The following is an 18,648-nucleotide window of genomic DNA, read 5'->3' as shown; positions in this document are numbered from 1 at the left end:
TTGTACTCTGTAACAATGATCAAGACACTGCAGCCAGTGAGGGCCGAGCCATCAACATCACCCTCCACCTTTGGGCTTCTTTGCTGCAAATGGATTCAATGATCAGAAGTAATGACACATGGAATAGCAAACTATCTTTCCTTCTGGATCCAGATTTAAATACTGCCTCCAATATCTCTCAATGCTAGATTGTGACATCTGAAAATGTAAGATGAAGAACACACTTTCCTTCTTTACATTAGGTTTGGTCAGATTGTTTTTTTTATCGCAGAAACACAGAACAGTTCCAGAAAGAACGTTCCATTGTTATGTCCACGTATATACCTTGGAAAGTCAATCATTACTCTCATTCTCACGATTGATAGCTGGGCAAGACTGTCAATGAGATTCTTTTGCCCCATAGGCTGTACAGCACCTTCCAGTATTGTGAAAAGCTATCCAGCAGAGACGAAGCTTTGAGCTCAGAATTAACTTATATTCTTCCTTTGTTGTGAGCCAATAATGCAGTGTTTTCTGCAGTAGGTTCTTAGAAATTTTTGAAAATTGGTTAACCAGGAATAACAATATGGCATGTTTCATGTTGGGAGACTATATCCCTCCCAAAAACCAACAATGTGAAGGTCAATATCCCACATCCAGTTGAGGGTTATTTGTTTGCTAATATCTGCTGCTGAGAAGAAGTATTATATGCCTGCATAGGCTAGCTCCATCTGCAATCTTATTTTTATCAATGTAAATATTTTTGTTACAGGATAATTTATCTTAAATATCAAATTTTACAATTGGTGACAAGAAATTATAATCTTATCACCTCTCATCTATTAGCTATTAGATTCAGATTTTTTCATTACTACTAAAACATTTTCTAAAGGTGGTACTGGCACCAAGACCCTTCCAGATCACCCAAATAAGTGGATTTATCTTTATATGTGTTATCAGACTGATATTGTTCAGAAAAATGACTTGTGCTTCTGAGTAGGAATAGAAAAGGACTGATATTTTTTATCCTTTACCATAAAATGACACACTTTTCCTTAGTTGTGAACTCAGAACTATTTGATCTGTGTCCTGGGATAAACAATAAAACAATCAAAGTCTACTATCATTTATCTGAATTTAAAAGGGCGATACTATTTCTAGGCTAGGCCTAACTTGTCACTTTTGCTGCCATTTTTTCTTCTGTAACATCAAACCTTATCTAAGTTGTATAAAAAAATTAGAAAATTCTGCTAGTCACTGAAGTACTTCGTATTGTTGGTCAATTAACATAAAATAATTGTAAAACTCACCTTTTATGTCATAAATTAACCCTTACATAACCAGCTAGTAATGTAGGATTGAAATTAGAATCATCTGCTCTAGAAAGGAAACCACTTTTAATGATTGACTACTCGGTTAATTGACAAAGGCAATTTGTTACCCTCATGAATTAAGTGTAATTATGTGTGAGTGAGTAGTCATAGAAACTCAACTAGATCTTAGACTTGCTGGGCAAATTACTTACCAACAAAACTGACTTCATTCCAATGTGATCTAAAGGCTCACCTGTCAGGGTAATCCTACTATCTAGCAAGAGTTAATAATTCACTTTAATACAAGTAAATTTGTGATAAAAGAAAATTTCACTAAGTTAGAATTCTTATGTTTCCATCATTTTATTTTTGATCTTTATTGATAAGTGCTGTCAAACCACGGATTTGTTTAGTTTTGTTTAGTGAACCAAACACAAATGTATTTTGATTTATGTTAGATAACATGGACTAAGGGATGCTTTTTTAATGCAAGTAAATGACAGGAAAATGTATATATCAAGACAAGAACTATCCAAAGTATTCATGTGCATTTGGTTGATATGTTTTTGTTATAAAGGAAGGGAATATTCAGGAATAGTCTTTTGAATTTTTTAATTATCTGTAGAAAATATACTTATAGGGATATTAATATATGAATACTAATATTACATGTGAATATTAAAACTCAAATATATATATATATACATACATACATACATACATACATACATACATTTGAAGCTACAGGATCCAAATCATCTACTCATTTTCAGGAATTTCCTACAGTCTTTCAGTTGTTTATTTCTTTAGTTTCACCAGATTTTCCACAGGATGGCATGTTTCATCTCCTTAGTGCATGCTGTGCCTTAAGGAATGTTTCTGAAGAATAAAATGCTTCATCTCCAAGGCCATTTCTACACAGAGCACATCGAAGTTACTATCAATGGTAAAAGAGTACACTGAATGTGTTACATAAATGCAATGGTATGATATTTAGCCTGTAAATGAAGAAAATGTTTACAGAAGGTTGATTGTTAGGGTTGTTCATGAACCAGGCTGGTCCTAGTAAATCAAATAATTTTTTATTTTATTTTCCACCAGGTAATTGGCATGGTCACACTCAAAAGAAGAAAATACTTGGCAGAATTTGTGGCAATGGTTAGAATTAGTTTATAAGATTAAAAAAAGAAATAGAGGGTGGTGATTATATCACACAATTGTGCTTTCTAGTTAAAATAGCTGATTAAACTGAATTCTATTATATAATTTACCATAAACTTGGTGGACATATTCAGAAATTAAATAGTCACTGTCCTGTGTTACAGGAAGACATATGCCATGGGATAATCTAGGCAGCCTTCTTATTCAAGTGTAATAGATGCATTCCTGGAATTCCAGAAACTCCCTCATTTTGAAGAGAAGCCAATGGCTAATGAAGTATAATGAGAAATTTTACATTTTGGGATTGTAAAAAGAAAATTTTCAAACACAAATTTCTGGGAGTAAAATTGGGCACTGGTTCTGGATCCAAGGAATAAAATTGAAATGTTCCTGTGGCTAACTCTCAAGATTTCACTCTATCTAGGGAGTAAGATTGCTTGACAATTTTGCAAAATTTAAGTGTGGTGTTCTTTGAAAACAAAAATAAATATGAGCTCTGAAGAGAGGGTGAGTGGTTCTTCTGAAAGAAAAACCTGAGGAGAACCATCAAATGACTTGATGAAGGAGTGGCTTAGCAGTGAACTGAATGTGAACTGAAAACAGCAGTGCTCTACATTGTGACATCTGTAAAGTTAGTCATCAGAATATAGGCACATGACCACTTTTGCTTCCATTACTATGGCAAAAAGCACTTCCATCATATGACTCTTCTTGTTACATATTTTTTCAGAATTTCCCTCTGGCCAAACTTTCATTGTGTTTGCTTTGAAACTGTAGGACCTATGTTGATTATCTATTGGATCTATAGACAAAGCACCCCCACGTTAATTTTATTTCCAAAAGTTATTTCTTCCTTTGAGAACTAAAACTATTTATCCGAAACCATTGAGAATGTGGCATTGCAGTACCTAGTGTGAATGTGTGTTCATTCTTTCCTTCACGTGTAGAGAATTTAAATGTTAGTCTGAAATGTACTAAAGAAGATAGAGGCTAGATGTTACTGTTGTTAGAATAAGTATTTTAAAACTTTATCGTTGAGGTATACATATTAAACATAAAGTCAAAGGATACATTTTATGTCATGAATATTCACATAATTCAACTTTATTTGACCATTTTTTATTCTATGACTTCATCCTTGTAGTGTGTGAAATAGACATTATGTAAGAGTAAAAGACCATTTAATCAAGGCTACATAGCAATGAATTAACAAAGACTGAAGTTTCTGCTTCATGTGAAATCTCACTTGTGCATTTAATATACTCATTTATACATGTAAAATTAACACTCATTCCTGGAAAATTATTACTACTAGGTTAGTATCTATTCATTAACTTGCATTAAAGTATTAGACATATTTATTTATCAACATGCCTATATTTAATGACATATATAAAGTCAGACTTTAAGATTCATTGAAGTGAAACTAAAACGACAAAACTATCTCTAAATTATCAAAAATAGTATAAAATGTGTTTGTTGTTTTTCCATGGTATTTAAAATACGAAGCATGTTGCCAAGGATGACAATCTACAATTTTCTTCCCAGTAATGAGATAAAGCATTTAAATTAGTATTTCCTTAGTAGAAACCTTTACTGGAACCATGCCATGGCTCACAAGTGAGCAGAAACATCATGTATAAAGTTCACCAGTGTGTGAAACTTTGGCATAGACAGGTAGGATTAGTGTATGTGTGTCTATGTTACACAAGGACACAGATGCATGATACTAAATGGAATTTTGCTAAAGATGAAGAATTGTCTGGCCACAACCCCCAAAATCTGCAGCAGGCAGAACTTTAAAATCCTCTGGCAAGCTGCATGTGTCTCATCCAACTTTCACTGGCTGCAATGTAAAATATAAAGGATAATGTCAGAATTGGAGAACCAAATCTGTCCAAAAGAGGATGATGCAGATCATTAATGAACAGAAAGAGTGGACACAGGGCACTATCTGTGTCAGAGGCCTATCTTACTGTTCTCTGTTTTCTGCATTCTCATAGTCTGCCATTTCCTAATCAGTTACCATAAAATATACATTAATTTCCAAATTCAGCCAAGTACATGTTCAGCACTTTGCAACTTTGAGCTGCTAGAATGTTTCAACAGCTGTAAACATCCATCTCACACCATAATTTTAACTTTGCAAACATTTGAAGAAGTGCCTACAGATCAGTACACTAGATGCATCACTCCCTGTTTCTCTTGCTGATGTTTATATAGTAGGAATGAAGCAAAACAGTGATTTCTCTGTGACCACATAATGTTTGCATGATGTGTGACCCAGACTCCCACTTGTCACTAATATTTACTTCATTTCCACCACTAACAGCTTTTATTAATTTTATATTGAAAACCATCAATATAACCACCATGCTTTGCCAATGGTGCCGACAAAACCCAGAGAAATCATAACAGAATAATAGTGCTTTAGTCACATCAGAGAAAGAAAAGCTAACTAATTTGAACTTTTAGACAGATTAAATTATTTTCCTAATGGCATCTTTGATGTACAAAACCAGATTGTTTAAATGCATTAATGATCTGATTTAATGTTTCCTTGAGAAGTCAAATGTAAACATATGGATATTTGAAGAGTCTCTCAAATATGAGCATCAGATGCATGAATTTGAAGTCAATCTCTGTTTCTTTGTTTGTTCCCATCCTAATTAATATTCTGAAAAGGATTTCAAGACAGCAGAGAAATTCAAAGATGTGTAGTAATGCTTATAGAGCATTCTATGAAACCAGCTATGACTCTCTGAAGAAAAGTCTTACAGAAAAACAATTTACAGAAGTGCCTGTTAACAGCAAGTCAAACTTGTGAGAGTGACTTTCTCATTCTTCTTGATATGGTGATCTTTCATTTCAGCGTAATGTCTAACATTCTGAAGTCAAACTTGGGTAAAATACTCCACATCCTTCTCAAATATTCTGTAATACAAGGAGAAGTTAGAGCTTGATAGATTACAAGAGAATTAATAGCATTTAAAATTACTGCATTTTCTACCATCCATTCATTTAAGTTACTGATTCTGATGGAAGCAGAATCAGATATTCACAGCTAAGTACTGAGCCGAACTGCTGGAATCCAGTTGTAGACAGGGAGCAGTGATGAGCAAAGGAGTCCAGATCTTGCTGGGTAAACCCACAGAAACAGCTGACCTGAGCAAGTGGGAGCTCATAGACTCCAGTCTGACAGCTTGGGAACCAGCATGGGACCGAACCAGGCCCCCTGAGCTTTGGTGTCCGTTGGGAGACCTGGACAGTCTGTGGGGCTGCTGGCAGTGGAACCAATATTTATCCCTAGTGCACGAATTGCCTTTGGGAGCCCATTCTCTAAGGAGGGATGCTCTCTCAGCCTAGATACATGGGCAGGGCCTAGGTCCTGCCCAAATGATGTGACAGACTTGATGATCCCACATGGGAGTCCTCACTCTCTCTGAGGACAGAATAGTGGGTGGGATGGTGGGTTTGTGGGGGGAATGTAAGGATGGGAGTAGGAAGTAATTGGAACTGGTATGTAAAATAAGATTGTTTTTAATTTAAATGAAAATTAATTCTAAAGTGAAGTAAAACCTTCCTAACAATTGAACATTTAGAGAAGGCTTTCTAAAGTTGAACGTTTCAGAGAAAAAAAATAAAATTATTACATTTGTCCACCATCCATTCATTTAAGTTACTGATGAATACAAGTTTTTTTTCAAAATTCAAAGTATTGCAGGAACCTATAAGGAGGTAGAGACGTACAAACATATATTGCAATAAAATATGAATGCTGTAAGACAACCATCCATGATTTAATGATGTAAATATATTTGTAGTGGGATTCAGGGGAGATTCACACATATTGTGACTGTTCATTGAAGACTTCATTAATAGGTATTATACATTGTTAATCACTTTTGCTATTAAATGCATGCTAGTTATTAACTCTTAAATAAGAATAATATAAATATGCATTAACACATGTTTACTTACATTTATAAACCAAAACAAACCTGTGAGGGCATGAATTTGCATATGGTTGACACTAAGGAAGTATGGTGTACTCATGATTGTAATCCAGCATCAGGGAATAAATAGTAATCAAATATGCTAAGTTATCAAACCCAATCAATTTGTAAAAAGTTGCTTTAATATTTAAGATTTCTAATTTGGCTGCTAAATGGAAAGATGCATCCTAAAGTTCTATTATTAAACTATTTTTCAATAATGATCTTATATTTCAACTTACCAAGACTTTGGCAGATAATTCATTATTGCAAAAGGATAATAGAAGAAATGCATACTACAAGAGAATTGAGCTCAATACACTCGTTACAGGCTCAAAACTCAGTGAGGAAGTTGATGACAATGTTAACATTGGTAACTCTTTTCTGGGCTACAGATATCTGCTAACCTTAGTAATCCCACTATTATCACAACTACATTTGAAGAATAGTATACTGTGATTATCTCTGGTAATGGAATGATATCTGTAGAAGTTGCATTAAAATTGAATAAAATAATATCACTCTTTGCTTTCTTTTATTTTCCTTTTGGTTTTGAAACAGGGTTTCTTTGTGGCTTTGGAGGCTGTCCTGGAACTAGCTCTTCTAGACTAGACTGGTCTTGAATTCACAGTGATCCACCTACCTCTGCTTCCCAAGTGCTGGGATTAAATGTGTGCGTCATGCCCGCCCGGGTCATTCTATTCTACATAATTACAAAAACAACAATTTTTAGTATATAAAGAAAATTTTATATGCAAATGGATTATTTAGTTTTTGTATAAAAACAGACAATTTGATGTTTTGAGAAGGATTTCTGTTCATTAAATTCTACCTTAGTTGGAAATAATAATAAATAGAACTTGCAAATATTTCATTGCTTCATATAATTTTATTCATATAGATAAAATGCACAGGTAGAGGACAGCAGATACCCCAATTCTGAGAAGTTGAAATCTTAAATTGAAAGGTTCATAATTAATCTGTGTAGTCATAGCAACACAGTATGCAGCCATAGGTAGGGAAAATATTATGTCAGATTTATATTCTGAAAAAGTATGGAATAATTCAAATTATCAATATCCATGTAGTTATTTGAACATTCATGTATGTTAGCATGTGAACATGCATTCAGCACTAATGACTATTTGAATATAATTATATTTTTTTCAGTTAAATTTTTTTCTGGAAAAATATATTAAACCATAAAGCTTTTTCTTCATACTAAGCTCTTAGGGCTCTGAAGTAAGTAACATACTATAGTGCCTTAGAAATTGTGTGAGTGTGTGAGTGTTTGTGTGTGTGTGTACACATATGTACATATGTTATGTATGTATTGTTTTGTTGTTGTCACTGGTGACTATTTTTGTCTAAGGGCATGCTGTTGACTTTGGACATCAACACTGTAAGGAAGAAGCTCCACTATGTCACTGATAATAGAAACAGTAAGCACAGTCACAACACATGTGGTAATACACTTTGATATCTTTGCTGGCATTGAAGAGATGATTATTACTTTTTTGAACTTTCTTTATCATAGAAGATAAAAAGTGATGGCCAGTGAATATCATTAATGCCAAAGAAGAAGTGGGATTTTTTTTTGTTACATTTATTGAGTGGGATAATTACTAAGAAACTTCCATGTCTCATTTATCATTCCAAGAGAAAAATCAAATGTAAAATGATCCTGAATGCCAATTTCAGAAAGCATGGTCTCATGAGAAAGATTGATAATAAAATGCCTATGACTCTGTGTTAATTGTGTGAAGAAAAGGACAGTGCTATAATAGTTTATGTTTATAAATCTCAGCTGTCACAGCAGGTCCCAGGAAGCAGACAGGTAATTTTAAAATGTGAAAGGAGTCAGAAAAAAAATGTTCAGTAATGCAATGAGGAAAGTTGGTTGATAAACAGTCCCTGTACACAGTCTGTTTCAAGAGAACATCGACAAGGCTTTGGCATTTGAAAGGGAAGCCATTACTCTGACTCAGGCAAGTTATTGTCTTTCCCAAATACTAGTCTCTTCACTTGCCTCTTAAATACTCAGAAACGCATGCGAAATTGTGGGTTTTCTTCCTCTCAGTTATCAGACACACTTTACTTTTATTGTCTTTAATCACAGTTGAATACATTCTTTATTACCTACCAGAACAAATGTTTGGTGATATGCCTGTCTTTTTTTCTGTCAGTCTGTGAGCTCAATGATATGTACAGGTAAAGGATTAAGGTACACTTGAAAGGCAGAGTGGAAGCTCTGCTCTTGCAAAGGACAGGGAAATCTGTTCACTGAAAGTAAGATTTTGTGATTTTGTGTCCCGAAAGCTGCAGCGTCACTGACGTCTATTCAGTGCAGGAGTGCTGCTGCTACAGAAGTGTCACATACCTAACTGGGGGACATGACATATACTGGCTTTTTTTTACTCAGACAAGTTCTCACTGGGTACCTCTTACTGTCCAGAAACTTGGGATACAGTCCAGGTTTGCCTCAAAACTTCCTCCTCATTGTATATTGACTTTTTGAGATATACTGGCCTCTCTGAAACATAATGAGTGTAGTAAGAACAAGGGACAGAGATCTCATGAAACAGGGCACAAGCAATGCAGAAAAATGATGAATTTTTGTTTCGAATTGCAAGAGAACAAGGTAAAAGAAACCTCAAAATGACAGATATTAAATTTCTTACTGATTTTGCTAAGTTGTGGTTGTAAGTAAATTTAATTTTATTCACAGGAGTAAGAAGCACATATCATGAGTGACCTTTTAAACATTTTTTACAACTTGATCACATTTTGGATAAATTGATACCCACAAACAAATGGAACAATTAGAATATGGCTCTAATATTCTACATGTGATTTTTAACTTTAAAGATTTGGACAACTAGAAACAAAACACCAGTGAAAATTTTATTTGAATTTTACTAATGGAACAGACACCAATGACAATAACACTGGTCTTAAATCCAGGAATTATATTGTTTGGATACTGGCATGGCAGGCTCTTCAGAATAAAATATTTTATGCTTATGTGCAGATCAACCAATAACTATTTTTTCACCCTTGGATAATTCAGGATAGATTTTCATGTGTAAGTCTAACATGATACTAAAGTTTCAAGAATGTTTAAAGTTTAAAGTACATGATTGGTAATACTGATATAACTTTCATACTAGTAGGTTAAATAAAATTTAAATTTGTGCCTGATGGTGGTACCACACATCTTTAATACCAACATTCCAGAGGCAGAGACAGGTGGATTTCTGTGAGTGGTCTACACAGTAAGTTACAACAAAAACAGAACTACACAAGGAAACCTTGTCTCAAACAAAAAAAAATTGTCAGTAGGTAACAGAAAGTTATTTAAAATGTCCCTAATAAAGCCAACAGGATGGGGTGAGTTACACTAGGGTTAACACTGAATGTGGGACAAAAGAGATTCACTTGTTTAAGTGTTGTGTACTAAATACCCAGTGAGGTACATCTAATAAGAAGATGAGCTGCAATTAAGATGGTGATCAACTTAAATGTGAAGTCATACAGGTGAAGTCACAGTTTCATACAAACTCCTTAATTTACATGATATGAAAAAGATTAAATTCAGCATGAACTCTTTCTTTTTTATAATTACCATACTTTGCATTTGAGTGCAGTATAGAAATGTGTAGATTCTTGTGGCACCCGCGCCACAAGCAACTCCGAGGTATCAGAAAAAGAAAGACCAGATGTCCAGCTGTTTGTACTAAGAAGTGTCTTTATGTTGCAAGTGCTAAGAGGCCTCTCTCATGGAGAGATCAGTCTTATATATAGTCTTACAACACAGTAGAAAACCCCAGGTGGAAGAGAGCATGTTTTCCTCATGCTAGATGTTGTCAGTGGAGCAATGCCGGGGCAGTAAGCCAAGACTAGAAAACAGGATGCACCTGTGGCTATCAGCTGATAAACAACTCAGAGACCCTGGGGGGGCTAGGCCCCAAAAGATTCTGATGCTAAGATGTGCAAATCTTGCCTGGGTGAATATTTGATCTGATAGTTGGCACTCCCTTTTAATTAAACCTCATTCACTATTGCCATTCACCCACTTTTATTTCCATCACACGTCCTTGTTCTCAGCTCTTTACTACCATTTAGAACCACCAGAAAGCCTTACTAGGAAATCAGAGTTGCCTGCGCACTGGTTCACTGTATAACTATAAGCTTATGAGGTAGTTATCCTCATTATGTAATAGAAATGCAAACTAGAAGGAATGTCTAAGAGAATTGTCTCAAAAAAAACCCTGTCTTATATATGACAATGTTAGTAAAAAATTTCCCACTGATTGAAAAAACTTTCAGAATGTCTGTTCTGCATCTACTCATTCATATACTTGCTGTTTAATATCCCAACATTTAAAATCCTTGCTGAAAGTTGTGTTCCCTAGTCTGTAGATTTATAACACAGAAAGATTAGAAGCACCTTGGGGACTCCATGTGACCATATGCTTTAGGAAAGGGACCAGGAATACATACAGTCACTACTGAGGCAACTGAAAATGAAAACCTTACATTCAACTTGCAAATACTTATTGAGATGTCCTAGAAATTCAATCCATGCTCCACATAATTCGAGCAGCTCAATATGAAGCAAGACATACCTTATTTATATCATGCGAGGCTCTCCAGAAGCCTCTTCTAAAATTTACACATAAAATTTGAAGACTTCCTGTCAGATGAGTTTTCCAAATAAATGTCTTATTTTTATGTCTACTACCTAAAAGTTATAGCACCTTAAGGAACCTGGAAGACATCTGAATATGAAAGTTAGTAGCATAATAAATGCTACATGAAATGGTTATAATTCTGCAAGTGCAAAGAAGAAAATTTTCTCAAAATTGTTTCCCTTCATAAGATGGGGTGGAAAGTGATAATGATTTGGGGGTAGAAAAAAAACAAAAGCAAACAAAAACCAGAATCACACTTTAGTCCCAGATGATTAGGGTTAGTGTGACTTAGCAAGTTGCTCAGGTCCTCTGTGTTTTTGATCCAAACTCTCGTCTTTTTTATCATTGCCTCAATAAAATGGTGTGCAAATATAAAAATGAAAAATAATGTAATTAAGAATAACTGCATCCACTCAGTGGTTCAATGTGCCTGCAGTGTCTTTATCAAAATTAAAATCCTTCTACCTTAAATTCCATCATAGATTCCTCACCCAGTAGATGATGGAAGCAGAAGCAGAGATTCACAGCTAAGCACTGAGCTGAACTCCTGGAATCTAGTTGTAGAGATGGGGGAGTGATGAATAAAGGGGTCAAGACCAGACTAGAGAAACCAACAGGAAACGCTGACCTGAACAAGTGGGAGCTCATGGACCCCAGTCTAATAGCTGGGGAACCATCATGAGACCAAACGAGGCCCCTCATATGTGGGTGTCTTTTGGGTGGCTTGGGCAGTCTATGAGGCCTCTGGCAGTGAACCAGTATTTATCCCTACATAAATGGGCTTTGGGAGACCATTCCCAATGAAGGGACTGTATCTCAGAATGTAAGGGGATGGGAGAGTGAAGTAGAAAGGGGGGACTAGGTCCTGCCCTAAATGATGTGACAGATTTTGATGATCTCCCATGGAAGCATCACACTCTCTGAGGAGTTGATGGGAGATGGGATAGCCAGATGGTAGGGGGAACAGGAGGTCAGGAAGGAGAAGGAACTGAAATTGTTATGTAAAATAACATTTTAATTTAAATTTATAACCTAATAAAAAAAGGAAATTAACCCTGACCATTTATATCACTAGAAAGCATTATCTATACATGAATTTTCAATGTTCTCCTCCTTTCCCAGTGTCACAGACTGTTTACCTATAATTGTCATCATAAATTAATGATTATTTCCTATGAATGAAGTCTTTTGTTTGCTTCTTTCACTCAAAATAATCATTTCCAAATTAATTCCAATAGTGCATCTCCAATAATTCCAATTGTCCAGTATCTTCCTTTGGATCGCAGAGTTGTATTCTGATGTCTTCATGTCCAATAAATATTTTTTTCTCTTCTTCGTCCTCCTCCTCTGCTTCCTCCTTCTCCTCCCCCTTTTCTTCCCCGTCTGTTGTTTTATTGGTTTGTTTGTTTGATGAGACTGGCTTTCACTGAGTATCTCTGGCTATCCTACACCTCACTATGTAGACCAAGATGGCTTCAAACTCAAAGAGATTTGCCTGCTTCTATCTCTTAAGTGCTATGATTAAAAGCCTGAGTGTTTCCTTTTCGTTTTTTTTTTTTTAAATTTTATTTTCCAGTTTAAATTTAGATAAGAAACAAGGTTGCTTCACAAGTCAGTTCCAGGTCCCTCTCCCTTTCTCTCCCCTCCTCCCGTGCCCTCCCCCAACACCCCCCCCCCGTTATCCCCTCATTCCCCCAGGGAGGGTGAGGCCCTCCATGGGGGTGTCCATAGTCTGTCATTTCATATAGGGCAGGGCCTAGACCCTTCCCCAAGAGTTCAGGGTGAGAGTGCACCTCACATTGTTCTATGGGAGTCCAAAGTCCGTGTGTATACTTGGGATGGGTACTGATCTGCTGCCCAAGGCTCAAAAGATTACTTAGGCCTCCTCACTGACACCCAAAATAAGGGGGTCTTGATCAGTCCCATGCTGGATTCCCAGGCTGATGCTTGGGATTCAAGAGCTAACCTTTGTCTGGTCAGCTGTTTCTTGGGGTTAAACCAGCCCAGTCTTAATCCCTTTGATCATCAGTCCTCCCTCTCTGTTATTGGCTTTCTTGAGTTCAGCTCAGTACTTAACCAAGGGAGTCTGCCTCTTCTTCGATCAGCCACTAAATGAAGTTTCTGTTTCCCAGAATCTCTGGCCATAGGACTGTAGGCTGGCACTCCCCTGACCTATGTCTAAAATCCATATATGAGAGAGTACATGCCATGTTTCTCTTTTTGTGACTGGGTTACCTCACTCAGATGGTTTCTTCTAGTGTCATCCATTTGCCTGCGAATCTCATGATTCCATTATTTTTTTCTACTGACTAGTACTCCATTGTGTAGATGTACCAAATTTTCTCTATCCACTCTTAGGTTGAGGGACATCTAGGTTGCTTCCAAGTTCTGGCTATTACAAAAAAGGGGAAGCCTAATTTTTATTGTTTCTGTAAAACCATTCCTCTCTCTGACAGGAGTGAGATAGTAGCTCAGAGTTGTTTTGATTTGCATTTCCCTGATGGCTAAGGATGTTGAGCACTTTCTCAAGTGCCTCTCAGCCATTTTAGACTCCTCTATTGAAAACTATCTATTTAGTTCTGCAGCCCACTTTTTAGATGGGTCCTGTGATGTTTTGGAGACTTGCTTCATGAGTTCTTTGTAAATTTTGGAGATTAACCCTCTGTCAGATGTGGGATTAGTGAATATTTTTTCCCATTCTGTGGGCTGCCTTTTTGTCTTGCTGACTGTGTCCTTTGCCTTACAGAAGCTTCTCAGTTTCAGTAGGTCCCATTTATTAATTGTTGATCTCACTGTCTGTGCTACTGGTGTTATGTTCAGGAAGCTGTCTCCTGTACCAATTCGTTCAAGGCTACCACCCATTTTCTCTTCTAAGAGGTTCAGTGTGGCTGGATTTATGTTGAGGTCTTTGATCCATTTGGACTTAAGTTTTGTGCATGGCAATAAACATGGACCAATCTGCATTCTTCTACATGCCAGTCTCCGGTTATGCCAGCACCATTTGTTGAAGATGCTTTCTTTATTCCATTGTATATTTTTAGCTTCTTTTTCAAAGATCAGATGTTCGTACATGGGTGGGTTAATACCCGGGTGTTCAATTCGATTCCATTGGTCTACCTGTCTATTTTTGTGCCAATACCAAGCTGTATTCAGGACTATAGCTCTATAATAGGGCTTGAGGTCAGGGATGGTGATGCCTAAGGACGTTGCCTTGTTGAACAGAGTTGTTTTGGCTATCCTGGGTCTTTTGTTTTTCCATACAAAATTGATTATTGTTATTTCCAGGTCTGTGAAGAATTGTGCTGGGATTTTAATGTGGATTGCATTGAATCTGTAGATTGCTTTTGGCAGGATTGCCATTTTTACTACATTGATCCTACCTATCCAAGAGCATGGGAGATCTTTCCATTTTCTGAGGGCTTCTAAATTTCTTTCTTTAAAGATTCAAAGTTCTTATGATACAGGTCTTTCACTTGTTTGGTTAGCATTACCCCAAGGTATTTTATGTTGTTTGTGGCAATTGTAAAGGGTGATGTTTCTCTGATTTCTTTTTCAGCTCTTTTATCATGTGTATAAAGTAGGGCTACTGATTTTCTTGAGTTGATCTTGTAGCCTGCCACTTTGCTGAAGGTGTTAATCAGCTGTAAGAGTTCCCTGGTAGAGTTCTTTGGGTCATTGATGTAAACTATCATATCGTCTGCAAACAGTGAAAGTTTGACCTCTTCCTTCCCAATTTGTATCCCCTTGATCCACCTTTGTTGTCGTATGGCAATAGCTAGAACTTCAAGTACCATGTTGAAAAGGTATGGAGGGAGTGGACAGCCTTGTTTTGTTCCTGATTTTAGAGGAATTGCGTTGAGTTTCTGTCCATTTAGTTTGATGTTGGCTGTTGGTTTACTGTATATAGCTTTTATTATGTTTAAGTATGTCCCTGTTATACCAGATCTCTCCAAGACCTTTATCATGAAGGGGTGTTGGATTTTGTCAAAGACTTTTTCAGCATCTAGTGAGATGATCATGTGATTTTTGTTTTTCAGCTTGTTTATATGGTGGATTACGTTGATGGATTTTCTTATGTTGAACCTCCCTGCATCCCTGGGATGAAACCTACTTGATCGTGGTGAATGATTGTATTGATGTGTTCTTGGATCCGATTTGCCAGTATTTTATTGAATATTTTTGTATCAATATTCATGAGGGATATTGGTCTGAAGTTCTCTTTCTTGGTTGTATCTTTGTGTGGCGTGGGGATCAAGGTTATTGAAGCCTCATAGAAAGAGTTTGGCAAAGACCCTTCTGCTTCTATTGTGTGGAACACTTTGAGAAGAATTGGTATAACCTGTTCTTTGCATTTCTGGTAGAATTCTGCACTGAGGCCATCTGGACCTGGACTTTTTTTGTTTGGGAGACTTTTGATGACTGCTTCTATTTCCATAGGGGTTATAGGTCTATTTAAATTGCTTATCTGTTCTTGATTTAGTTTTGGCAAGTGATAGCTATCCAGGAAGTCATCCATTTCCTTTAAATTTTCGAATTTTGTGGAGTACAGGTTTTCAAAGTATGACCTAATGATTCTCTGGATTTCCTCAGAGTCTGTTGTTATGTCCCCCTTTTCATTTCTGATTTTCTTAATTTGCGTGTTCACTCTCTGCTGTTTGGTAAGTTTGGACAAAGGTTTGTCTATCTTGTTGATTTTCTCAAAGAACCAACTCTTCGTTGCATTGATTCTTTGTATTTTTTTCCTGGTTTCTACTTTATTGATTTCAGCCCTCAATTTGATTCTTTCCTGGCGTCTACTCCTTCTGGGGGAGTTTGCTTCTTTGTGTTCTAGAGCTTTCAGATGTGATGTTAATTCTCTGGCATAACTGTTCTCCTGTTTCTTCATGTGAGCACTTAGTGCTATGAACTTCCCCCATAGCACTGCTTTCAAAGTGTCCCATATGTTTGGTTATGTTGTGTCTTCATTCTCATTGAATTCGAGGAAGTCTTTAATTTCTTTTTTTATTTCCTCTTTGACCCAGGGATGGTGCAGTTGAGCATTATTCAAATTCCATGAGTTTGTAGGTTTTCTGCAATTTCTGTTGTTGAATTCTAATTTTAAAGCATGGTGGTCTGATAAGATGCATGGAGTTATTCTGATTTTTTTGTAACTGCTGAGGTATGATATGTTGCCAAGTATGTGGTCGATTTTTGAGAAGGTTCCATGTGGTGGTGAGAAGAAGGTATATTCTTTTTTATTTGGATGAAATGTTCTATAGATATCTGTTAATCCCAGTTGGGTCATTACTTCTATTAGACCCTTTGCTTCTTTGTTGAGTTTCTGTCTGGTATTCCTATCTAGTGGTGAGAGTGGTGTGTTGAAATCTCCCACTATAACTGTGTGGGGCTTTAGATGAGATTTAAGTTCTAATAATGTTTCTTTAACGAATGTGGATGCCTTTGTATTGGGGGCATAGATGTTCAGGATAGACACTTCATCTTGATGGGTTTCACCTGTGATGAGTATGTAATGACCTCCTTCATCTCTTTTGATTGATTTTATTTTAAAGTCTAGTTTGTTAGATATTAGGATTGCTACCCCTGCTTGTTTCTTGGGTCCATTTGATTGAAAAAAATTTTCCCAACCTTTAACTCTCAGGTAATGTCTGTCTGTAACCGCCATTGGGGTAGGATACCTGGAACCTCCCCGGTAAGAAACATACTTAGATTAACAATTATGGGGTAATTACTTAAGTCAGAGCTAGCCAGTTAGAAACAAGCAAGGCCAACAGCTTCATAATTCATATAGCCTCCTGTGTGTTTATTTGGGACTCATGCGGATCTAGAAACAGGCTAGCGCGGCAGAGCCCAGGCGACTGGCAGGGGATAAACCAAAGCGGCTAGCAAAAGGAAAAGCTTCCCTTAACATAATGGTGTCAGAAGTGGGATTGTAAGGTATACCAGTTACATGTTTTATATTATAATATTTGAAGAATTGTTCCAATTTACTGGAGACATATGCTGGACCATTGTCAGTTTTTATTGTTTTAGGTATACCCATAACAGCCATTACCTCTAAGAGGTGTGTAATAACAGAGTCAGCTTTTTCAGAGCTGAGGGCAGTAGCCCATTGGAAGCCTGAGTAGGTTCAGGAGGTGCTGAAGACCGCCCTCATCCACGATGGCCTCGCACGTGGCATCCGCGAAGCTGCCAAAGCCTTAGACAAGTACGTGTCTCAGTCTCAATACTGTGGGTAGTGGCAGCCAGAACAAAACCTGCAGCCGAGGGAAGCAAGCGTGAAGCTCATGCTGCTAGCACAAATGTTCTGAGTGGCATACGTTCGACAGGAAACCTAGGAAAAGGCGCCAAGCCCATCTCTGTGTGCTTGCATCAAATTGTGATGAGCCCATGTATGTCAAGTTGGTGGAGGCCCTTTGTGCCGAGCACCAGATCAACCTAATTAAGGTTGATGACAACAAGAAACTAGGGGAATGGGTAGGCCTCTGTAAAATCGATCGAGAGGGGAAACCACGGAAAGTGGTTGGTTGCAGTTGTGTAGTGGTTAAGGATTATGGCAAAGAATCTCAGGCCAAGGATGTCATCGAGGAGTACTTCAAGTGCAAGAAATGAATAAATAAAAATTTTTGGCTAAAAAAAAAAAAAAAAAGAGAGTTCGAGATGTAACCGCCATTGGGGTAGGATACCTGGAACCTCCCTGGTAAGAAACATACTTAGATTAACAATTATGGGGTAATTACTTAAGTCAGAGCTAGCCAGTTAGAAACAAGCAAGGCCAACAGCTTCATAATGAATATAGCCTCCTGTGTGTTTATTTGGGACTCATGCAGCTCTAGAACCAGGCTGGAGCGGCAGAGCCCAGGCGACTGGCGGGGGATAAACCAAAGTGGCTAGCAAAACAAAAAGATTCTCTTAACATCTGTCTTTGAGGGTGAGGTGTGTATCTTCTATGCAGCAGAAGGAAGGGTTCTGTCTTCGAATCCATTCTGCTAGTCTGTGTCTTTTTATGGGTGAGTAAAGGCCATTAATATTGAGGGATATTAATGACCATTGATAGCTCATCCTTCTTCGATTTGCGATGGTTGTTGTTGGTGGAATTATGTGTGGAATTTCACCCCTTTGTTCTTTTGGCTATTGTAGAGAGGGATTCTCTAATGCTTATGTTTTTCTGGTTGTAGTTAGCTTCCGTTGGTTGGAGTTTTCCTTCCAAAATTTTCTGTCGGGCTGGGTTAGTGGACACATATTGTTTGAATCTAGTTTTGTCAAGGAATGTCTTGTTTTCTCCGTCTATAGTGATTGAGAGCTTTGCCGGGTATAATAGTCTGGGCTGGCATCCATGGTCTCTTAGTGTAGGTAGAATATCCTGGCTTTCAGAGTTTCCATGGAGAAATCAGGTGTAATTCTGATAGGTCTGCCTTTATATGTTACTTGACCTTTTTCCTTAGCTGCTCTTAATATTCTTTCTTTATTCTGTGTGTTTGGGGTATTGATTATTATGTGACAAGGGGA

At 37.1% G+C, this 18,648-nt stretch overlaps 1 protein-coding gene across 1 annotated transcript in view; it reads left to right on the top strand.

Annotated features, from left to right (window-relative positions):
- The window catches only part of LOC121137898 (40S ribosomal protein S12-like), a 122,102-nt gene extending 104,314 nt beyond the window's left edge, over positions 1-17,788 (top strand). The window contains exons 2-3 of the mRNA XM_040740767.1: positions 17,268-17,347; positions 17,484-17,788. Coding sequence (XP_040596701.1) covers positions 17,268-17,347; positions 17,484-17,751 — 348 coding nt within the window. The 3' untranslated portion in view covers positions 17,752-17,788. The remainder of the gene's footprint in view (positions 1-17,267; positions 17,348-17,483) is intronic.
- Positions 17,789-18,648: the final 860 nt, after the last annotated feature.

Source organism: Mesocricetus auratus, unplaced genomic scaffold (genome assembly GCF_017639785.1).
Source record: "Mesocricetus auratus isolate SY011 unplaced genomic scaffold, BCM_Maur_2.0 Super-Scaffold_100714, whole genome shotgun sequence".
Classification (NCBI taxonomy): Eukaryota; Metazoa; Chordata; class Mammalia; order Rodentia; family Cricetidae; genus Mesocricetus; species Mesocricetus auratus.
The sequence above is the reverse complement of the archived record's forward strand: the minus strand, read 5'-3'. Positions and strand labels throughout refer to the sequence as shown.